At 48.9% G+C, this 24,587-nt stretch overlaps 1 protein-coding gene across 2 annotated transcripts in view; it reads left to right on the top strand.

Annotated features, from left to right (window-relative positions):
• Positions 1-5,929: 5,929 nt before the first annotated feature.
• The window catches only part of CRTC1 (CREB regulated transcription coactivator 1), a 69,542-nt gene continuing 50,884 nt past the window's right edge, over positions 5,930-24,587 (top strand). For both annotated transcript variants that reach the window (XM_036239819.1, XM_036239818.1), the window contains exon 1: positions 5,930-6,055. In XM_036239819.1, coding sequence (XP_036095712.1) covers positions 5,930-6,055 — 126 coding nt within the window. The remainder of the gene's footprint in view (positions 6,056-24,587) is intronic.

The following is a 24,587-nucleotide window of genomic DNA, read 5'->3' as shown; positions in this document are numbered from 1 at the left end:
AAAAGAAAAGCTAGTGCCCCCTGAAGGTCGGGAATTCTCTTTTGTCATAGGTTGGGACTGTTAAGTGTCCAGGGTTTTTGGACAACGGGGAGGGGTTCTGCTCGGGAGAGTTCAGCTGTAGCTCAGCCAAGTATTGGCACTGTGCTGTCACTGGATGTCCTCTCTGCATGGTGGTTTCAGGGGAGGAACTGGATTGCTTGCTCTGCCCTGGTTGTGCCATCCCCTAGAGCCATCCCCTTGGGTCCCTGCCCACCTCAACTTCAGACTCTTGCTACTCTCCTTGGCAATCCTGCCCTGTCTTACCCTCCACCCCACACTCAGCCCAGGGCCCAGGGACCTTTGTCCTCATCTAACCTCTTCCTGTTCAGTTGTAAGGAGTGAGCATGGTGTCTGGTATTTATAGCTTCTATTGCCTGGTTCTTCCTTTCACATCATAATCAAACCTGGCTCTGGCCTTGCCTTTCAAAACTGTCTGATGAGGGTCTGATTTGGAAATCAAAGACAGGCTCTGAATGGCTTTCCTCTTTGTCTCCTAACTCTGATGGCCCAAATTCACCTCCATGCAACGTGGGTACCCCAGATTGACTAAGATTCCATATAAGTCAGTGCAGAAAGGCATGAGAAATCACATCTTGAGGTAGGGTTTGCTTCCCCTAACAATTATTGAGTGATGGAAAGGAAGCAGGCACTAAGCTAAGTGCTTTAACCTCATTATCTATTTAATCTCCCAAGAACCTGCTATGAGGATCACCACTGGTCACATTTTTTTTTTAATACTCACCAGAGGACCAGAGGATATTTCTCCATTTATCTTCAGATAGAGTTGGAGGGAGGAAGAGAGAGGGAAAGAGAGAAAAAAACGTCAACGTGAGAAGGACACATCGACTGGTTGCCTCTCCCACGACCCCAACCAGGGCTGGAGACGAACCGCAACTGAGGTATATGCCCTTGACCGGAATTGAACCGGCGACCCATTGGTTCATGGGCGGACGCTCTAACCACTGAGAAAACTGGCCAAGGCTAGTTACATTTTTTAAAAATATGTTTTTATTGATTTTTTTAGAGAGAGAGGAGGATAGAGAAAGAAACATCCATCGACTGCTTCCTGCATGCCCCCTTCTGGGTATGTGCCCTGACTGGAAATCAAACCAGGATCTCTCAGGGCATGGGATGATGCTCAATCCACTGAGCCACATCAGCCAGGTGCCACTATTCACATTTAATATGGGAGGACAGCAAGGCTCTAAGAGGTGAAGTCACTTTCCCATTTTCACGCAGTGTGGATGCAGGGGAAAGGGCATTCTAGACAGGGAGGCAGCTGAGCAAAAGCCCTGAGGCAGGATGCAGCAAGGCTGGAGTGGAGGACATTAGAAAGGGAAGGGTGGGAGATGGTGCTGGGGAAACTGGCAAGGAACAAGTGGGGCCACGCATATCTGTGGAGCAGATGAGAGAAAACTAAATTCTGGAAATAGCAGGAAGTGGCTTATACTTGGATGTGCTCTGTAACTAAAGTGAAGCTATTCAATAATTGGACACTCCCAGCCCCTTCGGGGCAGGACTGGCTGGAGAAGGACCCAGGGCTGGGTGAGCTTAGAGTGAGAAACACAGCTCTCCTTAGGGGTTAGGATGGTCTTTCTCGAGGAGGGATGAATAGGAGTTTCCCAGGCAGAAATGATTCATTTAACAAACACTTCCTAATTACCCCTCTGAGCCTAGTTTTGTGTTAGCTCTGGGGACCCAGGAAAACGGAATGAACAGACAAGTATGAGGCCTAAAGTACTTAGAGCCTTCAAGGGACAGAAAACAAGCCTTCAGATTAGAGAACTGGGTGTGTCTGTGTCATTTCTGCATCACACAGAGAACTCTAGCCCTGTAGTGTTTGGGAAGGTGAATATACTTCCAGTTTTTTATCTCAGCTCAGTCTACAGGGGAGCAGACAGGACCCTGGAAAAAGCTGCCTTTAGAGAGTGGGATATTCCCTGGTCATGGGACACACAGAGGCACACTTCAGATAGGGCTCCCAGGGAAGGTCTCTCAGAGGAGAGACCTGAAAGATGAGAAGGTGCCAGCCATGAGAGAATCTGAGGATAGCAGTCCGGGAAATGGCAGCAGTATGTGCAAAGATCTGAAGGTAGAAGAGTAAGGAGGCCAAAGAAGCTGCAGTGAGGGGCCAGAGATGAGGGCAAGAACCTGGTGGGCCACTAGGAGGAGCATAGATTTTTTCCCCAAGTATGATGGGGACCATGAGATCCACCCCAGTTTACAAAGACTATGGGCTTCTCGGAAAAGCCCTACCTGGGCCACACTGGGTGGCTGCATCTTTCTTTGATGAACTAAGAAAGTGAAAACATCAGTGCTGGCTTCTTCCTGGGTCACTAGAGGCCTCGGCCTCCTCAGTACTAAGGGTCAGTGGAACCGGAGGAAGGCTTGAGTCAAGGTCCAATCATTGTGCAATGAGTAGGCTCATAGCTTCCTCTGACTCATCACCAGGGTTTAAGATGGATCTTGTTTGTTACTTCTGGAGTGAGGGGTGAATGGGAGCAAGTAGGGTGAGCACTGGTACCTTACCTCTGCCCTACAGGCATGGTTCATTTTTGTGACCCGATAACTCCTGCTCCACCCCCAAATCTTTTCTCTTTCTGTGCTCAGAAACCATCTTAGTGCAGACATGTGGAAGTGATCAGGGTAATCGGCATTTTTTTTTTTTTTTTAGCACTTATGAGCCAGGCACTTGACTCCTGTTAATCTCATTTAAACCTTACAAAGCCCAGTGCAGAGAAAGAAGCTGAACTCTGCTGTCAGACCTGAGTTCTAGTCCTGCCTCTGGCACTTAACTTGCTATGGGGCAGTTGCAATCTGTGTGCTCTGTCTCTATTTCCTCTCCAGTCTCACAAGGTGGTGGCAGGAATGAGAAGCACTTTTGTAGAATGCCCAGCCCTGCATCTGACTCCCAGAAGCTACAATCTTAGTGCCAGGGATACAAAACAAACTTCAAATCAACTTCAGCAAAAAAGAGAATAAATTATTGGCTGACATAACTGAAAAAGCAGGGCTATCTATCTTAAGACATGGCTGGGTTCAGGAGCTCAGACAGTGTTTCTCTCTACTTTTGCCTCTGTTTTCGCTGTGTGGGTTCACGCTCTTGGCTCATCTCTATTCAAGCAGTGACTATTGGTATTTGAGGCTTGTGTTATTCTTCAAATCAGCCACCCAAGCGAAGAAGGTGCTTCTCTTTCCCATGGTTCAAGCAAAAATTCCAGAATTGCCTTTTACTGGAAAAACTAGATCACATGCCTTCCCTGAACCAATCGTGATGGTCACAACAATGGGCTGGACTGATTATCCAAGCCTTCCAACTTGAGAAGAGGTATTTGTGGGGAGAGGGAGTTGGTGAGACCAGCTTCATTCACATTGCATGGACTAAAAGTTGGAATGAGTCCGGCTGGTGTGGCTCAGTGGTTGAGCGTGGACCCATGAACCAAGAGGTCACCAGTTCGATTCCCGGTCAGGACACATGCCCGGGTTGTGGGCCGATCCCCGGTGGGGGGCATGCAGGAGGCGGCCAATTGATGTTCTCTCTCATCAATGTTTCTCTCTCTCTCTCCTTCACACTTCCTCTCTCTCTAAAATCAATAAAGGAAAAAAAATTAAAAAAAAAAAGTTGGAATGAGTATAGGGCAGTTAGTTGTTGATACCCAAAAGGGGGGCAGATGCTGGTTAGGCAAAAACGCTAAAGTCCATGAAGGTTCTCAAAACCATATGAAGAAGAATAAAATTGAGCAGAGGCAGTGCCTAGGACACTCCAAATTAAAATCTATCTATCTATCTATCTATCTATCTATCTATGCATATATATATATAAATCTCTCTCTCTATATATATATTTAATATGGACATTTAATTAAACAGTTGAAAAATGGGACTAAAAGCATATTTGGAAAAAGTTGTTGTCCCTCTATGATCTCCACTGGGGTTCCCCCTCAGCCATCCCTAGCTCTAGTCCAAAAAAGGTGTATTTTGCCCTGGCCAGTTTGGCTCAGCGGTTGGAGCGTCGGCCTGCGGTACAGAGAGACCCAGGTTCGGTTCCTGCTAAGGGCACGTACCTTGGTTGCAGTTTGTCCCAGCCCTGGTTGGTCGTGCGGGTGGCAGCCACTCGATGTGTCCCTTCACATCGATGTTTCTCTCTCTCTCTCTTCCTCTCTCTCCCTCCCGTTCTATCTGAACAAAAAATGGAAAAATGTCCTCGGGTGAGGATAAAAAAAAAAAAAAAAAGGTGTATTTTTTGTGCAGTTACAGCTGCCCCACATCCCCCTGGCTGCCCCTCCTGGTTTCTCTCTGCCCATGTCCCAGAATCCCTAGGGTATCCTTAGTATAAACCTTTGATATTGGTAGTTTGGGTCCCTCTGCTTAGGCTGTCAAACCCCTCTTGCTTCCCTGGGTCATCCCTCCACCATCTGGGAGACTCTACTATCCTATTCACTGCTGAGTCTGGGTGGGATTTCTGGACCTTTCCTTTAGCACCCCATGGCAAAACCAGTATCTTTGAGCAAGACTGGACTGGGAAATTCATAGAGAGGATACTGAAGCTCTGTAGTTTTGGTTCTTTGGGCTTAAGGATCCAGATAATAGGCACTTGTACAATGTGAGGTGATAGGGAAAGAAAGGTATGAAGAAAGATGCACAGGTTTTGGGCTGGGGCTGCTCACAAGAGTCAGGCCTCAGCTCAAATGCATCCCCCCACCCTAGTCCCTGATGGTGGTGGTAGGAACCTCCCTCCCTAATGTCACTCTCCTACTAGCCCATCACTGAATTTTTTTTTTTTTATCCTTACCCGAGGACATTTTTCCATTTTTTGTTTAGATAGAGTAGGAGGGAGAGAGAGAGAAACATCAACTTGAAAGGGACACATTGAGTGGTTGCCACCCACGAGACCAACCAGGGTTGGGGACAAACTGCAACCAAGGTACCGAACCCGGGTCTCTCTGGACCGCAGGCTGATGCTCTAACTGCTGAGCCAAACCAGCCAGGGCCTATCACTGAATTCTTAAAATAAATTTTTTTAAAATTTTCCAATTACAGTTGACATATATTAATTTTAGGAGTATGGCACAGTGATTAGACATTTATATACCTTATGAAGTGTTCATCCTGATAAGTTTAGTACCCATCTAACACCACAGATATTACAATATTATTGACTATATTCCCAATGCTGTACTTTACATCCCCCTATTTTTATGAATGAAAATTTGTACTTAATTACGTTCACCTTTTTCACCCAGCCCTTTCAACCCTCCTCCCATCACTGAATTATTTACTCTGTCACATTTATCTCCATTTGAAAAGTTCTTGGGTTATCTGTTGGTGGATTACATCTGATCCCTCCCCCGCTGTGCACTTCAAGAAGGCAGGGACCATGTCTGCGTGACATATTAGCTCTCAATAAATACTGGTTGAGTGAATGAATGCAGGAATGAACAACGTCTTGGACAGGTCTCAAAGCTGAACTGGCCCGAGCCCAGGCTCAGCCTCAGGGCTCTCCCTGTCCTTGGCGGGTGCTGGTTCTATCCTCGTAAATTGAAAGGGTTTAGGTCTGGCTGTCTCCCTCTCGGAGGATCCACCGGCCGCTGTCCAGCGGGCCAGGAGGCGGCCCACTGCGCCTGCGCCGAAATTTCTGCTCGCTTCCCCCTCGGGCCGCAACGCAACAGCTCTGGCGGCGCGAACGCATGCGCCGTCACCCCCGCTCCGTGCGCCTCTCCCGTGCGCTTGCGTCGCTCTCCCGACCGCCGCCGCGTCTGCGCATTGCCCGCCGCCGGCGGGCCACGCCGGCGCCTGCGCTGTGGCACTGGCGAGTGGCGGGGGCTAAGGAGGTGGAGGAGGAGGAGGCGGAGGAGGCGGAGGAGGAGGCGGCGGCGGCGGCGGCGAGAAGATGGCGACTTCGAACAATCCGCGGAAATTCAGCGAGAAGATCGCGCTGCACAACCAGAAGCAGGCAGAGGAGACAGCTGCCTTCGAGGAGGTCATGAAGGACCTGAGCCTGACGCGGGCCGCCCGGGTGAGGGGGCTGCCGCGCCGACCCCTCAGGGCCGAGAGGGAGGAGAAGGCGCGTGTTCAGCGCGTGCACAGGGCGGGGGCGCGCGGCGGGGGCGGGGCGCGGGGCGGGGCTTGGCCTGGCCCGAGGGGACAGGTGTCCCCACTCCCTGGGCGTCGTGGGCGGGATTGGTGCCCCACATCATCGGTATCTGAGGGAGACAGGTGCCCCAACATCATTGCTACCTGAAGGTGACAGGTGCCCCCACATCATTGTTACCCGGAGGGGGAAGGACAGGTGCCCTCTCACATCATTGTTACCTGGAGGGGCAGGGACCTCTATAACTACTACCTGGAGGAAACAGGTGCCACCATATCATTGTAACCCAGTGGTTTTATTTACTTATTTTTTTAAATTCTCACCAGAGGATATTTTTTTCCATTGATTTTTAGATAGAGTGGGAGGGAGGGAGAGAGAGAGATAGAGAGAGAGAGAAACATCAATGTGAGAGACACATCAATTGGTTGCCTCCCACACGACCCTGATCTGTGCCGGGATGAACCTGCAACCCAGGTAGTGCCCTTGACAGAAAACCGAACCCATGACTCTTTGGTCTTTGGTCTGACACTCTGACTACTGAGCCAAACCAGCCAGGGTATGACAGGTTATCTGAAGGGGACACGTGCTCCCATGTTATTGTTTCCTAGAGGAGACAGGATGACACTGAGGTGTATGAACTGGGTGTTACTTGAAAGCATCACTGGTAGCTGAGGATGGGGGATAGATGGTCCCATATCAATGAGGGACAAGTGATCCCACATTGTTGCTACTTGAAGGGACAGGTGTCTCTACATCATTGGTGCCTGTGCCTCATTTCATGGGTGTCAGTGGAAGGACCTGTGCCCCCACATGCAGACCTGAGGTGGAATAGCCCTTTGGACACCAGAGGTCAAGGTCAGATGCCCTCCCCTGTGGGCACCCGAGGGGGGTCAGGAAGGCCCAGTCCTAGAGCTTGGAGTGGAGACAACTGCCCCTTCCCCGTGCAGTCTATATGTTGGGGACCAGGTGATGTTCCTCCCACTGGGACAAAAGATAGCTACCTGAAGATGGCCCCTGGCCTTTAGGAACAGGGTGGAGGGTCAGGTTTCCTCAGGTGGCTGAGTGGGTTCAGTGTGCAGAGGCAGGCCTGGTTACCTACTAACCTCACCTGGGAAGCCACTGTAGGCCCAGAACATGGGCTTGGTTGGGGCTGGGGTTGGTGGCCTGGCTTTTCTCCTGAGTTTTACTCCCTGGCCACATGATCATGGCAAAGTACAAAGCTCCTCCAGCCTTATGTTCTTTTTTTTTTTTTTTTTTTTTATCCTCACCCGAGGACACTTTTCCATTTCTTGTTCAGATAGAGCGGGAGGGAGAGAGGGGAAGAGAGAGAGAGAGAGAGAGAAACATCGATGTGAAGGGACACATCGAGTGGCTGCCACCCGCACGACCAACCAGGGCCGGGAACAAACTGCAACCGAGGTACATGCCCTTAGCGGGAACCGAACCCGGGTCTCTCTGTACCGCAGGCCGACGCTCTGTACCGCTGAGCCAAACCGGCCAGGGCAGGGTCTTATGTTCTTTATGAAGTGTGTCTAGCAAGTCATTCCTCATGGCTCAGAAGGCAAGCACACTTTGCACATGTGTTGGTAACGTTTGCTGTGTTCTTGCAGAGCAGTGTAACCCCTACCCTGTACCTTGGGGCTTCAGAGAGGGTTTGACACCCACATTGCTGGTTTCTGGATTTGGCCACTGATCTGACCATCCCAGGTAGAGTTCAGCTTCAATTTGATTCCTCAGGTGGAGTTTTCAGGTCATGTTGTTTTCAAATTAGTTGCTTGTTTCTCTGCAAGATCATGACCTTATAGACTAGAAGGTATGTCTTCATTTCCGTGCATTTGTTTGTCACATGTTGGTTGGATGCTCATTGTCAGTCCTGTGCTGCCTGTCCCTGCCCCAGCAGTTCACGTTCTCGCTTAGGACATACAGGAAGAGATGGTTGGTGAATGAATGAACAAATGAAAATGAGCAACTGGAGTGACCCCATAAGTCAGGGCTTCTGAGGTCAGGAGTGTACATATCATCTTGTCTCTAGCGTGAAGTGTGTGCTAGCACAAGTAGGTGTCAAAAGTATGTAGTATGACGAGAAAGAGTGGGTTGTATGAAGTTAATGGCTGTCTTCATGATTAGCGGTCCTGTTTCTGCCTTGGAGTTAGTTTGAAATGAATTGTTGAAAAGGTTTAACAGCTTTATTGAGATATAGTTCATGTACCATATAATTCACTTGTTTAAAGTGTACAAGTTAGTGGTTTTTAGTGTATTTACAGAGTTGTGAAACCATCACCACTGCCTAATTCTGAAACGTCTCCCTCAAAAGAAACGTGGTACTACTGAGTAGTCAGTCCCTAATCCCTCTTTCCCCAGCCCCTGGCAACCACCATTCTGCTTTCTCTCCCTGTGGATTTACCTATTCTGAACACTTTATGTAAATGGGATCATACACTATATGGCCTTTTGTGACTGCCTTCTTTTACTCAGCATGATGTTTTCAAGGTTCATCCATGTTGTAGCATGAATCAGAATGTCTGAATAACATTTACGGCTGAATAACATTTCACTGTGTGGATGGACCACATTTGTTTATCCATTCATCTGCTGATGGATTTAGAAAAGATTTTTAAGATACAGAGACAGCATTTCTCTCAGCCTGGTAACCATTTCCTATCTCCTTCCTCCCTCTCTCTGTTGCCTTCCTTCACTTCAGGATTTGGGAAATGGGGTGGGCATGGTCTCTGAGCAGAGGTGAGCTTACACTGGATTTTAGAGACAGAGGAATGTTCCCTGCTGGGGGCATTTCTGCCCTCCAAGGGGCATATGACAGTGACTGGAGACATTTTTAGTTGTCTTGATTGGGGGTGTGTGCTACTGGCATCTGGTGAGTAGAGAACAGGGATACTGCTCACCACCCCTCAATTCACAGATAGCCCTACCACAGAGAGTAAGTGGTCTGGCCCCAGATGTCAGCAGTGCTGAGGCCCAGAAACCTTCAGTTTGGAGGGAATGCTGGGTGGGCAGGGGTGCAACCTTTGCACCTGGGCAGAAAGAGTTCAGAGCTGTCCCTAGTTTTATGGCTGTGCCACCTGGGCAAGCAGATGGCTTTTCTTGCACCTGGGACCAGCCAGTTTGGCCATTGCCTGTGGCAAATGGCATGTCTGCAGTGCCTGGTGCAGGTGAGTGAACCCAGTTAATGTATACTCCTCTCTTGCCCTTGCTCTGTGGCTGCAGCCCTCCCTCACTGCCCCCCTTTGCAGTAGACACCAGGGTTTCACCTGCACATGCTAACAGATGGGCATGGCCCTGTTGGTAGCTGCTCCTCTCCTGTGACTTCTGTAAGACAGTTTGCCCACTCTTGGAGTGAGCAGGGCCACTTACGTTTCTGTGTGTCCGCTCATGATCCTTAGTGATGATGGACATGCCTGCAGTGCCTTTTCATGTGAAAGGTCAGTCAATAGGCATTCAATGTGTGATGAGCAAATCGATGCTGTCACCTTCCTGGGGAGCATGGACATGAGGGCCAGGTTGAGTAAGGGGACAGGGTGTAACGTCGGGGAGATCACTTTCATGTTGGCAGGGCAGAGGGGTGGGTGTATGAGTGTTCTTTTATCGTCCTCAGACTTGGGTAGTATGATATGCAAGGAAGGGTTGTGGTGTTCTGCTGTGTGACTTTGAGCAGGTTTTTCAACTTTTTAAATCTTGATCTATAAAGTTGGGGTAGTGTGTTCATTCCACATAATGACTTTTTTTTTTCTTTTTTTATTTATCCTCACCTGAGGACATTTTTCCATTTTTTGTTCAGGTAGAGTGGGAGGAAGAGAGAGGAACAGAGAGAGAGAGAGAAACATCGATGTGAAAGGAACACATCGAGTGGCTGCCACCCGCACAACCGACCAGGGCCGGGGACAAACTGCAACCGAGGTACATGCCCTTAGCGGGAACCGAACCCGGCTCTCTCAGGACCGTAGGCCGACGCTCTAACCGCTGAGCCAAACCGGCCAGGGCCATAATGACTTTTTTTAATTGTCCCAGGGGTCATGTTGGGTGCATAATGTAGCATGCAGAACATGCAAGGGGCGTGCTTTTAGGGAACAGCAGTGGTTTTAGGGGGAACAGGAGAGAATCGCTGCAAATGAATGAAGCACTGGTTCTCAGATAGAAGAAGCAGGGCAGTGTGGACTGACTGGCTGAGGGGGAGGCTAACACCTGGACAGTAAGACAGAGGCCCCTGTGCTGGGCAAGAGCACTCCATGTGTGGGGCAGGCAGATGCAGGATCCCAAGGTGGGAAGGGCTTGGCAAAGTTAAGGACAGATCAGAGAACAGGGAGGCTGGCTTGTGGAGAGTGAGAGAGGTGAAGCTGTAGTGACTTTGGGAACCCTGGATTCCACCTGAAGGAGGGGTAATTGTGATGGTAAGAAGTCTGAGGTGCTGTATTTTTATAATAGTGTATTGAGCTCTAATTCCTAATACATACAACCTAAACTGTACCATTCAATGGTTTTTAGCACATTTACCATGTTGTGTAACCATTACTTATGTCCAGTTCCAGAACATTTCTATTACCCCAAGAGGAAACCACATCCCCATTAACAGTCACTCCTCACTACCCTAAGCCTTTGGCAGCCATCAGTCTGTTTTCTATCTCTATGGATTTGCCTGTTCTGAACATTTCATATCAGTGGAATCATACACTACATGGGCTTTTGTGTCTGGCTTTTTTTGGTTGACATGATGTTTTTTATGTTAATCCATGTAATATGTGTCAGTACTTCAATCCTTTTTAAAAAATGTTTTTATTGTTTTTTTGTTTTTATTTATTTTTGTAGAGAGAGAGGAAGGGAGGGGGAGAGAGAGACAAACATCAATGAGAAAGAAGCATCAACATCTATCAGCTGCTCCTGCACGGCCCCAACTGGGGATTAAGCCTGCTACCTGGGCATGTGCCCCGACCGTGAATAGAACCAGTGACCTCTTGGTGTATATAGGTCGATGCTCAACCACCAAGCTACCCTGACCGGGCAGTACTTCAGTCCTTTTTATGGCTGAGTAATATTCCACTGTGTGAATGAACCACATTTTGTTTATTCTTGAAAAAAAAATTTTTTTTCTTTATTGATTTTATTTATTTATTTATTTTTCTTTTTTTTTTTTTTTTATCCTCACCCGAGGACATTTTTCCATTTTTTGTTCAGATAGAGCGGGAGGAAGAGAGAGGAAGAGAGAGAGAGAAACATCGATGTGAAGGGACACATCGAGTGGCTGCCACCCGCACGACCAACCAGGGCCGGGGACAAACTGCAACCGAGGTACGTGCCCTTAGCGGGAACCGAACCCGGGTCTCTCTGTACCGCAGGCTGACGCTCCAACCGCTGAGCCAAACCGGCCAGGGCTTCTTTATTGATTTTAGAGAGAGAGAAAGGGAGAGGGAGAGAGAGTTAGAAACATCTATGAGAGAGAACACTGATTGGCTGCCCCTGTGTGCCCACAACCTGAGCATATGCCCTGACCAGGAATCGAACTGGCTACCTTTTGGTGTATGGGTTGATGCTCAACCACTAGCCTTACTGCCTGGACTTGTTTATTCTTTGTCAGTCGATGGACATGTGTGTTATTTCCACCTTTTGGCTATGGTGAACAGTCCTGCCATGGACATTCATGTCTAAGTGCCTATGTGGATACAGGTCTTCCTTTCCCTTGGGTGTGCACCAAGGAGTGGAGTTGCTGGGTCATATGGTAACTCTGTTTAACCATTTGAGGGCACTTTCTGTTCTATAAAGATGGGTGTGAGCTGAACTGGCAGTGGGGTGAGAGGGGAGGGCAGCAGACAGTGAGAGGCCACTGCAGTGTCTAGGTTGGGGAGTAGGGGGCTAGCTTGAGCAGGGTGAGTGGATTTTGGTGATATTTTAGGCATCAGAGCCAGAATGTGTGCAGGTGGATTGCATGTGGGGCATGTTGCCCTCTTGCCAGAGGCTCAGGACACAGGAGGCTCTGAGCATCCCAGGGAGCAACCCCAGGGCCAGAAAAAGCCTATACGCAAAGCAGTCCACGTGGCTTGGCCTGGCTGCAGCTCTGGCTGTACTGAAGGTAGGGGGTTGTTCTTCTGGCCATACCCTGTGTCAGGGGTAGCTCTGCACAGGCTGGAGGAAAGCGCAGTGGTGGCTTGGGTGAGCTGATCATGGAGACCGCCCCCAGTCCTGGCCCCAATCCTGGCTTTGGCATCCTTTGCCTCTGTGCCGGCTGTTCCAAGTGTCTGGTACCATCTGTAGCCTCCACACATGCACGCATGCGGGACTGTATGAGTTGCTCTGCTGAGAGGATGGGGAGCCGTCCCCTGCCTTCAGGAAGCCCCAGCAGCCTCAGTGTTCTGGTTGTGTGCTGCACATCCTGACCCCTAATAAGATTTGCTTACGTCCTGACCCCCAGAATGTGTGACTTTGGCTCTGTTTGGAAAATAAATCTCTGCAGATATAATTTAGGGTAATGATCTCAACGTGATTATCCTAGATTTAGGGTGGTCTTAAATACAATGACTGATGATCTTATGAAAAGAGGAGAGGACACAGATACGTAGGGAAAAGGTTATATGATGACTATGGCAGAAACTGGGGTGATGCAGCCACAAACCAAGGATGCCTAGAGCCCCAGAAGCTGGAAGAGACAAGGAAATATCCTCTTCTAGAACCTCCAAAGGGAGTGTGGCCCTGCTGACACCTGTGTTTTGGACATCTGGGCTCCAGAGCTGTGAGAGAATAAATTTCTATTGTTTTACTTGGTTGGTGGTCATCTATGATGTCAAGCCTGGGATACTGCAGAGTTCAGGTACTTTGTAGAAACCATCTTTAAATATGTTGGTTTTTTTTCCTCCTGACTAGAGTGGCTCAGTTGGTTGAGCATCCTCCTGTGCACCGAAAAGTTGCTGGTTCAATTCTTGGTCAGGGCACATGACCAGGTTGTGGGTTTGATTCCCAGTTGGTGTGTGTATGGGAGACAGTGGATCCTCTCCCCCTCCCCCTACCCCTCCCCTCCCCCTCCCCCCTCCCCCCTCCCTCAGCATGTCCTCAAGTGAGGATTTAAAAAAAAAAAAATGTTTTTTTTTTTTTAAAGTTGATTTGAAAGGGAAAGGGAGAGAGAGAGAAACATTGATGTGAGAGAGAAACATCAATCCGTTGCCCCTGGTACCCACCCCAACCAGAGATTGAACTCAGAACCTGGGCATGTGTCCTGAGCAGGAATTGAGCTGGCAACCTTTTAGTGCATAGAATAGTGCTCAACCAACTCAGGCACACTGGCCAGGGCTTTTTTTTTTAATGTTGTTTTTCAGAAATCATCTTTAGATGGTGGGCCTGGGGATCATCTGCAGGTGTGCATGTTTGCCCTTCTCTGGTCAGCTCATAAGTCGTACCATGTTGCCTGTCAAGGCCTAGGTGGACCCTTCAGCTACCACCAGGAACTAGGGACCTCATTTCACAGTGGGTCCAGGAGTGATGGTGAATAAGCCAGAGGGACAACAGCAGGAGCCAAGGCTCTGGGGGCCCATCAGGAACTGACCAAGAGCATGTCAGGCTGTGGTGGGGTCATGAGGTAAGGGTTTGGGGTTGTAATCCTACGGTGAGGGTTAAAGTTTGCCCTCTATACTCTCTGTTCCTGCTCCCTGCCTGACACCATGTGGCTTTCACTCAACCTTTATTCTATTATTACTTTTTTAACATTTCATTGATTGATTTTTAGAGTGAGAAAGGGAAACATTGATTTGTTCCACTTATTTATGCATTCATTGGTTTCTTTTATGTGCCCTGACTGGGAATTGAACCCAAGACCTTGGTATCCTGGGACAATGCCCTAACCAACTGAGCTACCTGGTCAGGGCCTCAACCTCTATTCTTTTTTTTTTTTATCCTCACCCGAAGACATTCTTCCATTTTTGCTCAGATAGAGTGGGAGGGAGGGAGAGGAAGTGAGAGAAAGAGAGAAACATCGACACAAAAGGGACACATCGAGTGGCTGCCTCCTGCACAACCCCCAACAGGGCTGGGAACAAACTGCAACCGAGGTACGTGCCCTTAGTGGGAACCAAACCTGGGTCTCTGTGGACTGCTGGCTGACGCTCTAACTGCTGAGCCAAACTGGCCAGGGCTCAACCTTTGTTCTTGTTGCTCACTCGCCCATGGAGAGGAGATGTTCCCCCCACTCAGTACATATGAGGAAACTGAGGCCCCAGCTGGGAAGAGGCAAAGCTGGTGTTTAGCCCCTAGATGAGCACACATGACGTATCCAGGACAAGGAATTAAAAGCACAAACTAGAACCTTTTATTGCTCACAGAGCCCACTTCGGCTACTTGGGCCTGTTCTTGTAAATAATGTTTTTTAGAACATGGCCATGCCCATTTGCTTATGTCTGGTTGAGTCATTGTAGCAGAGACTATGTAGGCTGGAGAGGCAAAGGCAAAAATATTTATTATTTGGCCCTTTACAGAAGGAGTTTGCTGCTCCTGGCCAATGGGTCTCCCTGCGGTTTGAGACTTGCTGACCTAGAGCAACTTGGAAGATTGGGAGGATGGTGAGAGTCATTTCTCTCACTTTCAGGGGCCTCTGAACCATTTGGTAGCTGAAGAACATCACTCCTGGACTCCCACAAATTTCTGCTTCTGCAGGTCCGGTGTGAGGGCCTGAATTCTGGGTGGGTGTCTGAGTACCCTGCCATGTAGGCCTTGCCGGGTTGCTTGGGTGCTGTAGTCACCAGCGTTGTGCCAGGTGACTCTTGTCTGTGCAGAGTCTTCTGGTCCTGGTCGGGTTAATTAGGTTACACTGCCAGGCCATCCTGGGCATTGTTGGCCTTTCTCTGCTGCTCTTTGCGCTGGGGAGTTTTCTGGTTTCGGCTCAGGGCCTGGGGCTCCTTCCAGTGCTGCTCCAGTGAGAGGAGGTGACGGCTTCAGGACCTGGGATTTAGTCTTTGGTACTGGGGATTTCCTTTTATTTTTATTTTATTATTTTTTTATTTTTTAAATTTTCATTTCAGGATATTTTTTCATTTATCTTCAGATAAAGTGGGAGGGAGGGAGGGGGAGAGAGAAACATCGATGTGAGAAACACATGGGTTGCCTTCCACATGGGTTGGGTTGCAACTGAGGTACATGCCCTTGATGGGAATCGAACTGGCAACTCTTTGGTCCGTGGCTGATGCTCTAACCACGGAGCCAAACTGGCCAGGGCCTGGGGATTTATTTTTATTTTTATTTTATTTATTTATTTATTTATTTGGTACATGCCCCTAGAGGGAACCGAACCCGGGACTCTCTGGTCCACAGTCCGATGCTCCAACCGCTGAGCCAAACCGGCCAGGGCTGGGGATTTCTTTTTAAATAGGACCCTCTGGGGCCCTGGCCAGTTTGGCTCAGGGGTAGAGCGTTGGCCCGCGGACCAGTGAGTCGCAGGTTCAGTTCCGACCAAGGACATACCTCGGTTGTGGTTCATACCCAGCCCTGGTTAGGGTCATGCGGCGGGTTGTGGGGGGAGAGGGTCGGCCAGTTGCTGTGTCCCACTCATGTCAATGTTTCTCTCTCTCTCCCTTTCTCTCCCTCCCACTCTATCTGAAGATAAATAGAAAAATATCCTTGGGTGAGGATTGGAAAAAAAAAGTTTAAATAGGACCCTCTGGGAAATGCCATTCAGAGGTCAGGGGTGGGTTCTGGCCTGGGAGGTACTGGCCTGAGTGCAGTCCTAGGGGAGCATCACAAATGGGTGTTCCCTGATGATTCTGTTTCTGGGGCACTTGTAAACACATGGAGTAAATTTTGGTTATTATAACTTGTGTGGTGGTGGTGGTCACTAGGGATACAGCTCAACTCCTTACACTGCCCAGCACAGCCCTACCCTAGAGAACCAGCTGGCCCCAGTAGCCCTGTTGTATACCCCTCTATGTGCTGGGGTTATGCGGGCACAGAAGGGTGGGTGGAGGTCTCCAATTCCATGAGGTATCTGACAACATCCCCAGCAGCTGAGGGCATGTATCCTCTCTGGTTTACAGAGGGGGAGACCAAGGCTCGGAGAGTGTTAGAGGTGGGAGAGCTAGGGTTGGACCCAGGCCGGACTAACCTAGTGGCTGTATGTGTTCTCCCATCCACACTGCTCTGTGAGTTTGCCGGCTGGTCAGGGTGGGGCAGAGCCTTCTTTGCTGCCAGAACCCTGTGTGCTGAGGAAACGGTTCAGGGAGCACAGGCTGCATGGGTAGAGCTCTAGGTGGGAAGCAGTTGGGTGGTGCAGGGCCCTGGGCCAGGCTCTGTGTATGGGTGATGGGGAACCATGGAGAGTTCCAGCGTGATGGCAGATGAATGACCAGAAGTGCTGGAGTCCATGTGCATGTATCCTGTGGGTTGTTGCAATGACCCAGAGGAAGAGCCTGTTGCTCCCCAAATTGCCCAGATGAGAAACTGAGGTGTAAAGGGTCTCATGGTTCACTGTAAGTGGAAGTGCTGGGTTCGAACTTGTGTCTGACCCAGGGACCTGTGTATTTCTTAATGCAGCCACAGAGGACCGTGGTGTATGTTGAACTTCAGTTCATAGCCACTGGTTGAGGACCTTGGAGGTGGTCCCTGGTGTTTTACAAACCAGATATGTGTTCATTCCATGCATACAAGCAGCCAGGCACAGGGATGAGCACAGCAGCTTGCTGTGGCCCACTGTGAGAATAGAGGGAAGGCTGATTTGGGGTAGTTCGGGGATGATAATGACAGCATTTATTGGGAGATGAGAGGAAAGAAGGCACGGCAGGGGCTCCCTGGCTGTGATGGGGGACCCAGAGAGAAAGGGGCAGGGGTAGAAGAGTCCCATCTCACCTTGGAGCTTGTAGAGTGGAACAGCCCTTTGTTTCTGTCCAGGTTGTCTCTGACCCCCTCTTCTCCCATCCCTCCTGCCACCATGTCCAGCCGAGCCCCAAGGCAGGGGTGTGTACCCTGGTGGAGCAGGGCTGTGGTGCTACCGGCCAGATGGGGGTCCAGGTTCACAAACAAGGAACCCACCAAATGCTTCACAGTCCAAGGACATGGAGAGAGTCAATATTTATTATTTGCCAAACGGAAATGAAGTGCGGCCAGGGCCTCCTTTTCAGGCTGTTCAGATGGGCACAGAGGATTCTGTAGCACCTGGTGCATAGCAGGGCCCTGCAGTAGGCTTCTTGCTTCATTCTGGGTGAGTTTAGACCTAGACATCCCCTCTGGGCTTCACTCCCTCTCCATGGAGCAGGAGTCACAGTGGTTTCCACCTCATTGGACTAGGGTGACATTTAGATGGGCATATGGCAGGCGCTTGGCAGATGCTTAGCAGGTGCTTGGCAGATGCTCAGCAGGCACATGTATGCAGCAGGTACATAACAGGTACTTGGTGGACACACAGCAGGCACATGTGTAGTCAGTAAGCGTCCAGCAGGTATACAGCAGGCACACAAGATGTACTCAGCTGACACTGAGCAAGTACATAGTGGGCATCCAGCAGGCGCTAAGCAGACACTGGATGGTGACCTCCCTAAGGGCAGGCCTGTCTCCCGTTCACTCTAATCTTCTAGGTTTCCCACTATGCTGTCAGGCTCCCTCTTTAAGCAGTGGGAGTGTGGCATGTGGTCCTGTTCTCCATCTGGGAGAGTGAACCAGGCACTGAGGGGCATGGAGCCAGGTGGGTAGTATGGTGGTCTTTGTGGAGTTTAAGTTTGCAGAACAACTTCAGGGAGAAACTTTGAGTTTGTATTGACTACATGCAGTGTGTTACAGGATGGGCTGGGGCAAGCAGGGGCAGGAGGACCCTGGGGAGAATGTTACAAGTTCTTGGTCCTCCAGCGAGGTCCCCCATGAGGTGCCCTGCAGAGTCTGGGGTTTGGATGAAAAAGCCCCTCCTTCAGTTGGTGTTCATTGAGCAGCCACATTGTGCCGGGTCCTGGAGACGCCCTACAGAACAAGTCAGATGGAGCCCTTCCCTCAGAGGAAACCATGCCAGTGACTAGCTGGTCCCTGGCCGTGGCCCTGAGGTCACAGCTCTGAAAGAGTGGAATAGGGTGGGGGTCCTTTGGGGGAGGTGACATTTGGGGCTGAGCCCCTGGGGATGAGGAGAGCCATGGAGGTGGGGAGTGTGAAGCCTGTTGTGGGACCAGGGGCTGGCTGAGCTCAGTGGGTAATTCCTCATGGGCCGGGTTCTGGGATTGGGGGTGCTCCTATAAAATTAGGAGCAGGACCTGACATAAGATGCAGGTTTAGCAAAGACTTCCCCAACCACCATATAGGGACAGGCTTGGGGAGAGTGAGGAGAGGGCTTTAGGGACCTGAGAAGGTGTTGGGGCAGGTGTCTCCCAAGAGAGGGTGGCACTAGGGGAATGAACTTGGACTTGGTACAGACCAGGACTTGCTGACTTGACCATTCTTTCACCTGAAATCAGAAACCTGATTCCCAGGGGTGTGAACAGAGAGATTTATATTTAAACAGTTTTTTTCTTTATTGATTGTAGAGAGAGGAAGGGAGAGGGAGAGAGAGATAGAAATATTGATGAGAGAGAACATTGATCGGCTGCCTCCTGCATGCCCCCCACTGGGGATCGGGCTCATAACCTGGGCATGTGCCCTGATGGAATCAAGTGGGCGACCTCTTGGTGCATGGGTCAACACTCAACCACTGAGCCACACCAGCTAGGCCAGGGAGGTTTATATTAAATGGCTTCACCTTCATGTTCTGGTGGCCCCTGTACAAGGAAAGTCATTTCTGAAGCAGAGAGGAAACCTTGAGCCCTAATTCCATACATGAAATTTCTCTTTCTCTGAGGTCCATCCCAATGCCCCACTGGTCATGGGGGTTTCACCCCAAATCCAGAGCATGGTCTTCTGTCCACAGGGTGAGTCTACAGAAAAGGACAGACTTTCTTCTTCATTGGCTGTCAAGTATGTGTGCCCCATTCACCCTATTCCCAGATACAGACTTGGAGCTCGGTGGTCTTCTGAGTGTCCAGTGCCTGGGGGTCCCTGTCAAGGGAAAAAGATCCTGAAAGCTCTTGCACACTATCCTTCCCTGCCACGTGAGGTTGCAGGGAAGTGTTCTGCCATGCCTTTTTTAATAAATAAAAGAAATAATTTGTGTCTCAAAACTTTGATGAAAATTGAAAACAGAAAACTCAAAGCACTTCCCCTTTCCTCTGTGCATCTGATACAGCTCACCTGGGTGTGGAGGTAGATACGTGCATGCCAGCTGGTCACTCAAGTGGAAGTCTCTGGGAGGCAAATTGCCCAGGGCTGGCTCTGCAGGGCTGCCAGTCCTTGAGCTGGGGACACAGGGAGGTGGAGTGCACCCCACAAAGACATGAGAGCTGTTCATCCTGCCGGAGGCTCAGAGTGGCCACTGTGTCCATGCCCTTCTGGCTAAAGAGCCTCCCTCATGGTGAGGTCAATTTCACTGTTTCTCGGGTGACTGAAGAGACAGATCCCTGCTGCCCTCTTCCAGGGGTCTTTTCATACCTGTGAGCATTGTACTGTCTCTATCTCTCTGTCCTTTCAAGCAAACTGAGTTTGACAGCTATAATTAGGAGAGGAGCAGCTCATTAAATTGTCAAAGAATCAATGCACTGCCTCAAGAGTGATTTATGGGGCCAGCATCCTCCTTTATGCCTGAAGTGGCATGCAGCCACTAATTCCTGCTGCTGGCTCAGCAAATGCAGAGGGAGGAGCCCTGAGGGTCCCTAACAGGAGGCCTGCTGGGGCCACTTGTGCCCAAGAGCTCACCCTGAGGCCCCCTCAGCACCTGGCCAAGTAGATTGTCACTATAGTTTGGACTCTGCCTCTGCTAACTTTCCTCAAATGACTCCTTTCTGTGCCTCAGTTTCCCACTGTAGAGTTGTTCAGATTAGATAGTGTGCCCTCCCGAAGTGCTTTCCCTGTGCCTGGCCAGCATCAGGGGTGCCCATGGAGCAGCATAAGAGCAGAGTCTTACTGGGAACACCCATGTGCCATGACTTGACATGTGACAGATGCCATGACACTACTTATTTATTTTTTTATCCTCACCCGAGGACATTTTTCCATTTTTCTTTTTGTTCAGGTAGAGTGGGAGGGAGAGAGAGGAACAGAGAGAGAGAGAAACATCGATGTGAAGGGACACATCGAGTGGCTGCCACCCGCACGACCAACCAGGGCCGGGGACAAACTGCAACCGAGGTACGTGCCCTTAGCGGGAACCGAGCCCGGGTCTCTCCAGACCGCAGGCCTACGCTCTAACCGCTGAGCCAAACCGGCCAGGGCGACACTACTATAAATGTCTGTTCAGTGTCCTTTGTATTCATTTCTTCTCACTTTTTCTTTTGAGATAATTTTAGATTTAGTGAAAAGGTACAAAGACAGCACAGAGAGTTCCCATAGCCCCTGACTGAACATCTCACGTGACCAGGGTGGGCAGATACAACAAGGACAGCAGCATTATCACATTCTATTAACTAGATTCCAGACTGCATTTAGATTTCCCCAGAAGTCCCCTGGTGACCTGTCTCTGGCCTAGTATATATCTCCTCCAGGCTCCCACATTATGTTGTCACAGTCCCCCCAATCTGATCATTGCTCAGGTTTTCTGCATTGTCCATGACCTTCAGCCCCTGGAAGAGAACTGCCCAGTCTTTTTTTTTTAAAAGAGTCTACAGATAGTGTTGGAGGGGGGAGAGAGAGAGAGGGAGAGAAACATCGATGTGAGAGAGATACATTGACTGGTTGCCTCCCGCACAACCCCATTCAGGACCAGGGATCAAACTGCAACCAAGGTACATGCCCTTAAATGGAATAGAACCTAAGACTCTGGTCCGAGGGCTGATGTTCTAACCACTGAACAGAACTGGCCAGGGCTGCACAATCATTTTGTAGTCTATCACTCAGGGTTGGGTTTGCCTGATGTTTTCTTGTGATTGGGCTAAGGTGGTATGTTTTGGGTAGGAATCTCACACAAGTGAAGTGCTGATTTTCTTTCTTTTTTTTTTTTATCCTCACCCGAGGACATTTTTCCATTTTTTGTTCAGACAGAGTGGAAGGGAGAGAGAGGAAGAGAGAGAGAGAGAGAAACATCGACATGAAAGGGACATATCCAGTGGCTGCCACCCGCACAACCAACCAGGGCCAGGGACAGACTGCAACTGAGGTATATGCCCTTAGTGGAAGCCAAACCTGGGTCTCTCTGGACCGCAGGCCGATGCTCTAACTGCTGAGCCAAACCGGCCAGGGCTCTTTCTTTGCTTTTTGTTTTGTTAATCTTCACCCGAGGATATTTTTCCATTTATCGTCAGATAGAGTGGGAGGGAGGGAAAGAGAAAGAGAAAAAGAGAGAGAAAGAAACATCCATGTGACAGAGATACATCAATTGATTGCCTCCCACATGACCTTGATGGGGGCTGGGGATCAAACCTACAACCCTTTGGTCCACAGGCTGATGCTCCAACTGCTGAGCCAAAACAGCAAGGCTGAAGTGCTAATTTTCTTTATATTTTTCCTTTTTAAAATTGTGGTGAGCCCAGCCGGTGTGACTCAGTGATTGAGCATCGGCCAGGCACCAGGAGGTTACCCGTTCGATTCCTGGTCAGGGCACATGCCCAGGTTGAGGGCCAAATCCCCAGTGGGGGGCAAGCAGGAGGCAGCCAATCGATGTTCTGTTTTATCAATGTTTCTATCTCTCTCCCTCTCCTTTCCCCTCTCTCTAAAATCAATAAAGAAAAAAATTTTTTTTTAATAGAAAATAGCCCTGGCCGGTTTGGCTCAGCAGTTAGAGCGTCGGCCTGTGGTCCAGAGAGACCCGGGTTCAGTTCCTGCTAAGGGCATGTGCCTCAGTTGCAGTTTGTCCCTGGCCCTGGTTGGGTTGTGTGGGTGGCAGCCACTCGATGTGTACCTTTCACGTCGATGTTTCTCTCTCTCTTTCTCCCTCCCACTCCATCTGAACCAAAAACGGGAGAATGTCCTTGGGTGAGGATTAAAAAATAATAATAATAAAAATAAATAAATAAATAAATAAAAAATTGTGGTGAAATATACATAACAAAATTTACTATTGTAATCATTTTTTTTTTTTTTTTTGGTACGTGCCCCTAGCGGGAACCGAACCCGGGACTTTCAGGTCTACAGGCCAATACTCCAACCACTGAGCCAGGGCTATTGTAACCATTTTTAAGTACAGTCGTCCCTCGCCACTTTGTGCTTCGACTTTATGCTTCGACTTTCGCGGCTTCACTCTATCACAGTTTTTTGGAAGCGTGAAGTAATGAGGGACGACTATATATAAAGAATTCTACCTCGCGGAAATTCATTTATCGCGGTAGAGTCTGGAACTGATTAACTGCGATAAACGAGGGCTGACTGTATACAGTTCAGTGGCATTAAGCACATTTACATTGTTGTGCAGCCATCACCACCATCCATCTCCAGAATTTTTCATCTTGCAAAACTGAAATTCTGTCCCCATTAAACACTAACTCCCCAGTTCCCCTCCCCCATCCTGTGGGACCCACTATTCTTTTTTCTGTCTTTATGGATCTAACTCCTCTAGGGACTTCATATAAGTGGAATTACACAGTATTTGTCCTTTTGTATCTGGCTCATTTCACTGAGCATAATATCCTCAAGTTCATTCATGTTGTAGCAGGTGTCAGAATTTCCTTCCTTTTTAAGTTTGCATAGTGTTCCATTACATGTATGTATGCCGTTTTGTTTATTCATTCATCTTTCAATGGACACGAGTTGCTTCCACCTTTTGGTTATTGTGAATAATGCTGCTGTGAACATGGGTGTATAGATTGATGAAGATGCTCCTTGACTTAATGCTGGGGTTAATTTCTGATAAACCCATGGTAAATTGAAAATACCATATGTCAAAATGCATTTAATACACTTAACCTACCAAACACAGCTTAGCATAGCCTAAAATGTGCTCAGAACTCTTACATTAGCCTACAGTTGGTTAAAATTATCTAACACAAATCCTGTTTTATAATAAAGTGTTAAATATTTCATGTAATTTATTATTTGTTTTGCTTTCACACTGTTATATAAAGTTGAATATTGTAAATTGGGAACTGTCTATACAAATATTTTTTCGAATCCTTGTTTCTGTTCTTTCTTGCTATATGCCCAGGAGTGGGATTGCTGGGTCATATAATTCTATGTTTAATTTTTCAAGGAACTTCCATACTGGTTTCCATAGTAGCTACATTCTCACCAGTAGTGCACAAGGGTTCCGATTTCTGCACATCCTTGTCAGCAGTTGTTATTTTACATTCTTTTTCTTTTTTTTTATTTTAAATTATAGCCATCCTGGAGGTGGCATCTTTTGGTTTTGATTTGCATTTCCCTCGTGGTGAATGATGTTGAGCACCTTTTCATGTGCTTATTGGCTGTTTGTAAATCTTGTTTGGAGAAGTATTTATTGAAATCCTTTGCCCATTTTGTTTTTTTAATCCTCACCTGAAGATACTTTTCTCAGATATCTTCAGATAGAATGGGAGGGGGAGAAAGAGAGAGAGAGAGAGAGAGACAGAAACATCCATGTGAGAGGGACACATTGATTGGTTGCCTCCTGCATGACCCTGACCAGGGTTGGGGATGAACTGCAACTGAGGTACGTGCCCTTGGCCAGAATCGAACCCTCGACTCTTTGGCCTGTGGGCCGACACTCTAACTGCTGAGCCAAACTGGCCAGGGCTGCCCCCCTTTTTTTTAAAAATCCCCACCTGAGGACAATTTTCTTTGATTTTTTAGAGGGGAAGAGGGAGAGAGAGATGTGAGAGAGAAACATCAGTCAGTTGCCTCCTGCACACACCTCAATTGGGGCTGGGAATTGAACCCGAAACCTAGGTATGTGCCCTGACCGGGGATTGAACCTGAGACCTTTCTGTGTACAGGACAATACTCCTATCCATCGAGCTACACTGGCCAGGGATCCTTTGCCCTTTTTTGAAAATTTTTTTTCTTTATTGATTTTTTCTTTTTTTTTTAGAGAGGAACAAAGAGGGAGTGAGAGACAGAAACATTGATAAGAGAGAACATTGATTGGCTGCCTCCTGCATGCCCCCCACTGGAGACCAGGCCCCCAACCTGGGTATGTGCCCTGACCAGGAATCAAACCCTTGACCTCTTGGTGCATGGGTCAGTGCTCCACCACTGAGCCACACTGGCCTGTTGCTCATTTTTTTTTTTTTATCCTCACCCGAGGACATTTTTCCACCTTTTGCACAGATAGAGTGGAAGGGAGAGAGAGGAAGAGAGAGAGAGAGAGAAACATCGACGTGAAGGGACACATCGAGTGGCTGCCACCGGCACGACCAACCAGGGCCGGGGACAAACTGCAACTGAGGTACATGCCCCCAGCGGGAACCGAACCCGGGCCTCTCCGGACCGCAGGTGGATGCTCTAACCGCTGAGCCAAACCGGCCAGGGCCTATTGCTCATTTTTTAATCGAATTGTTTATTTTTGTTG

The sequence above is a fragment of the Molossus molossus genome, unplaced genomic scaffold, assembly GCF_014108415.1.
Source record: "Molossus molossus isolate mMolMol1 unplaced genomic scaffold, mMolMol1.p scaffold_m16_p_4, whole genome shotgun sequence".
NCBI classification, from domain to species: domain Eukaryota; kingdom Metazoa; phylum Chordata; class Mammalia; order Chiroptera; family Molossidae; genus Molossus; species Molossus molossus.
This window is presented reverse-complemented; position numbering and strand designations above follow the sequence as displayed.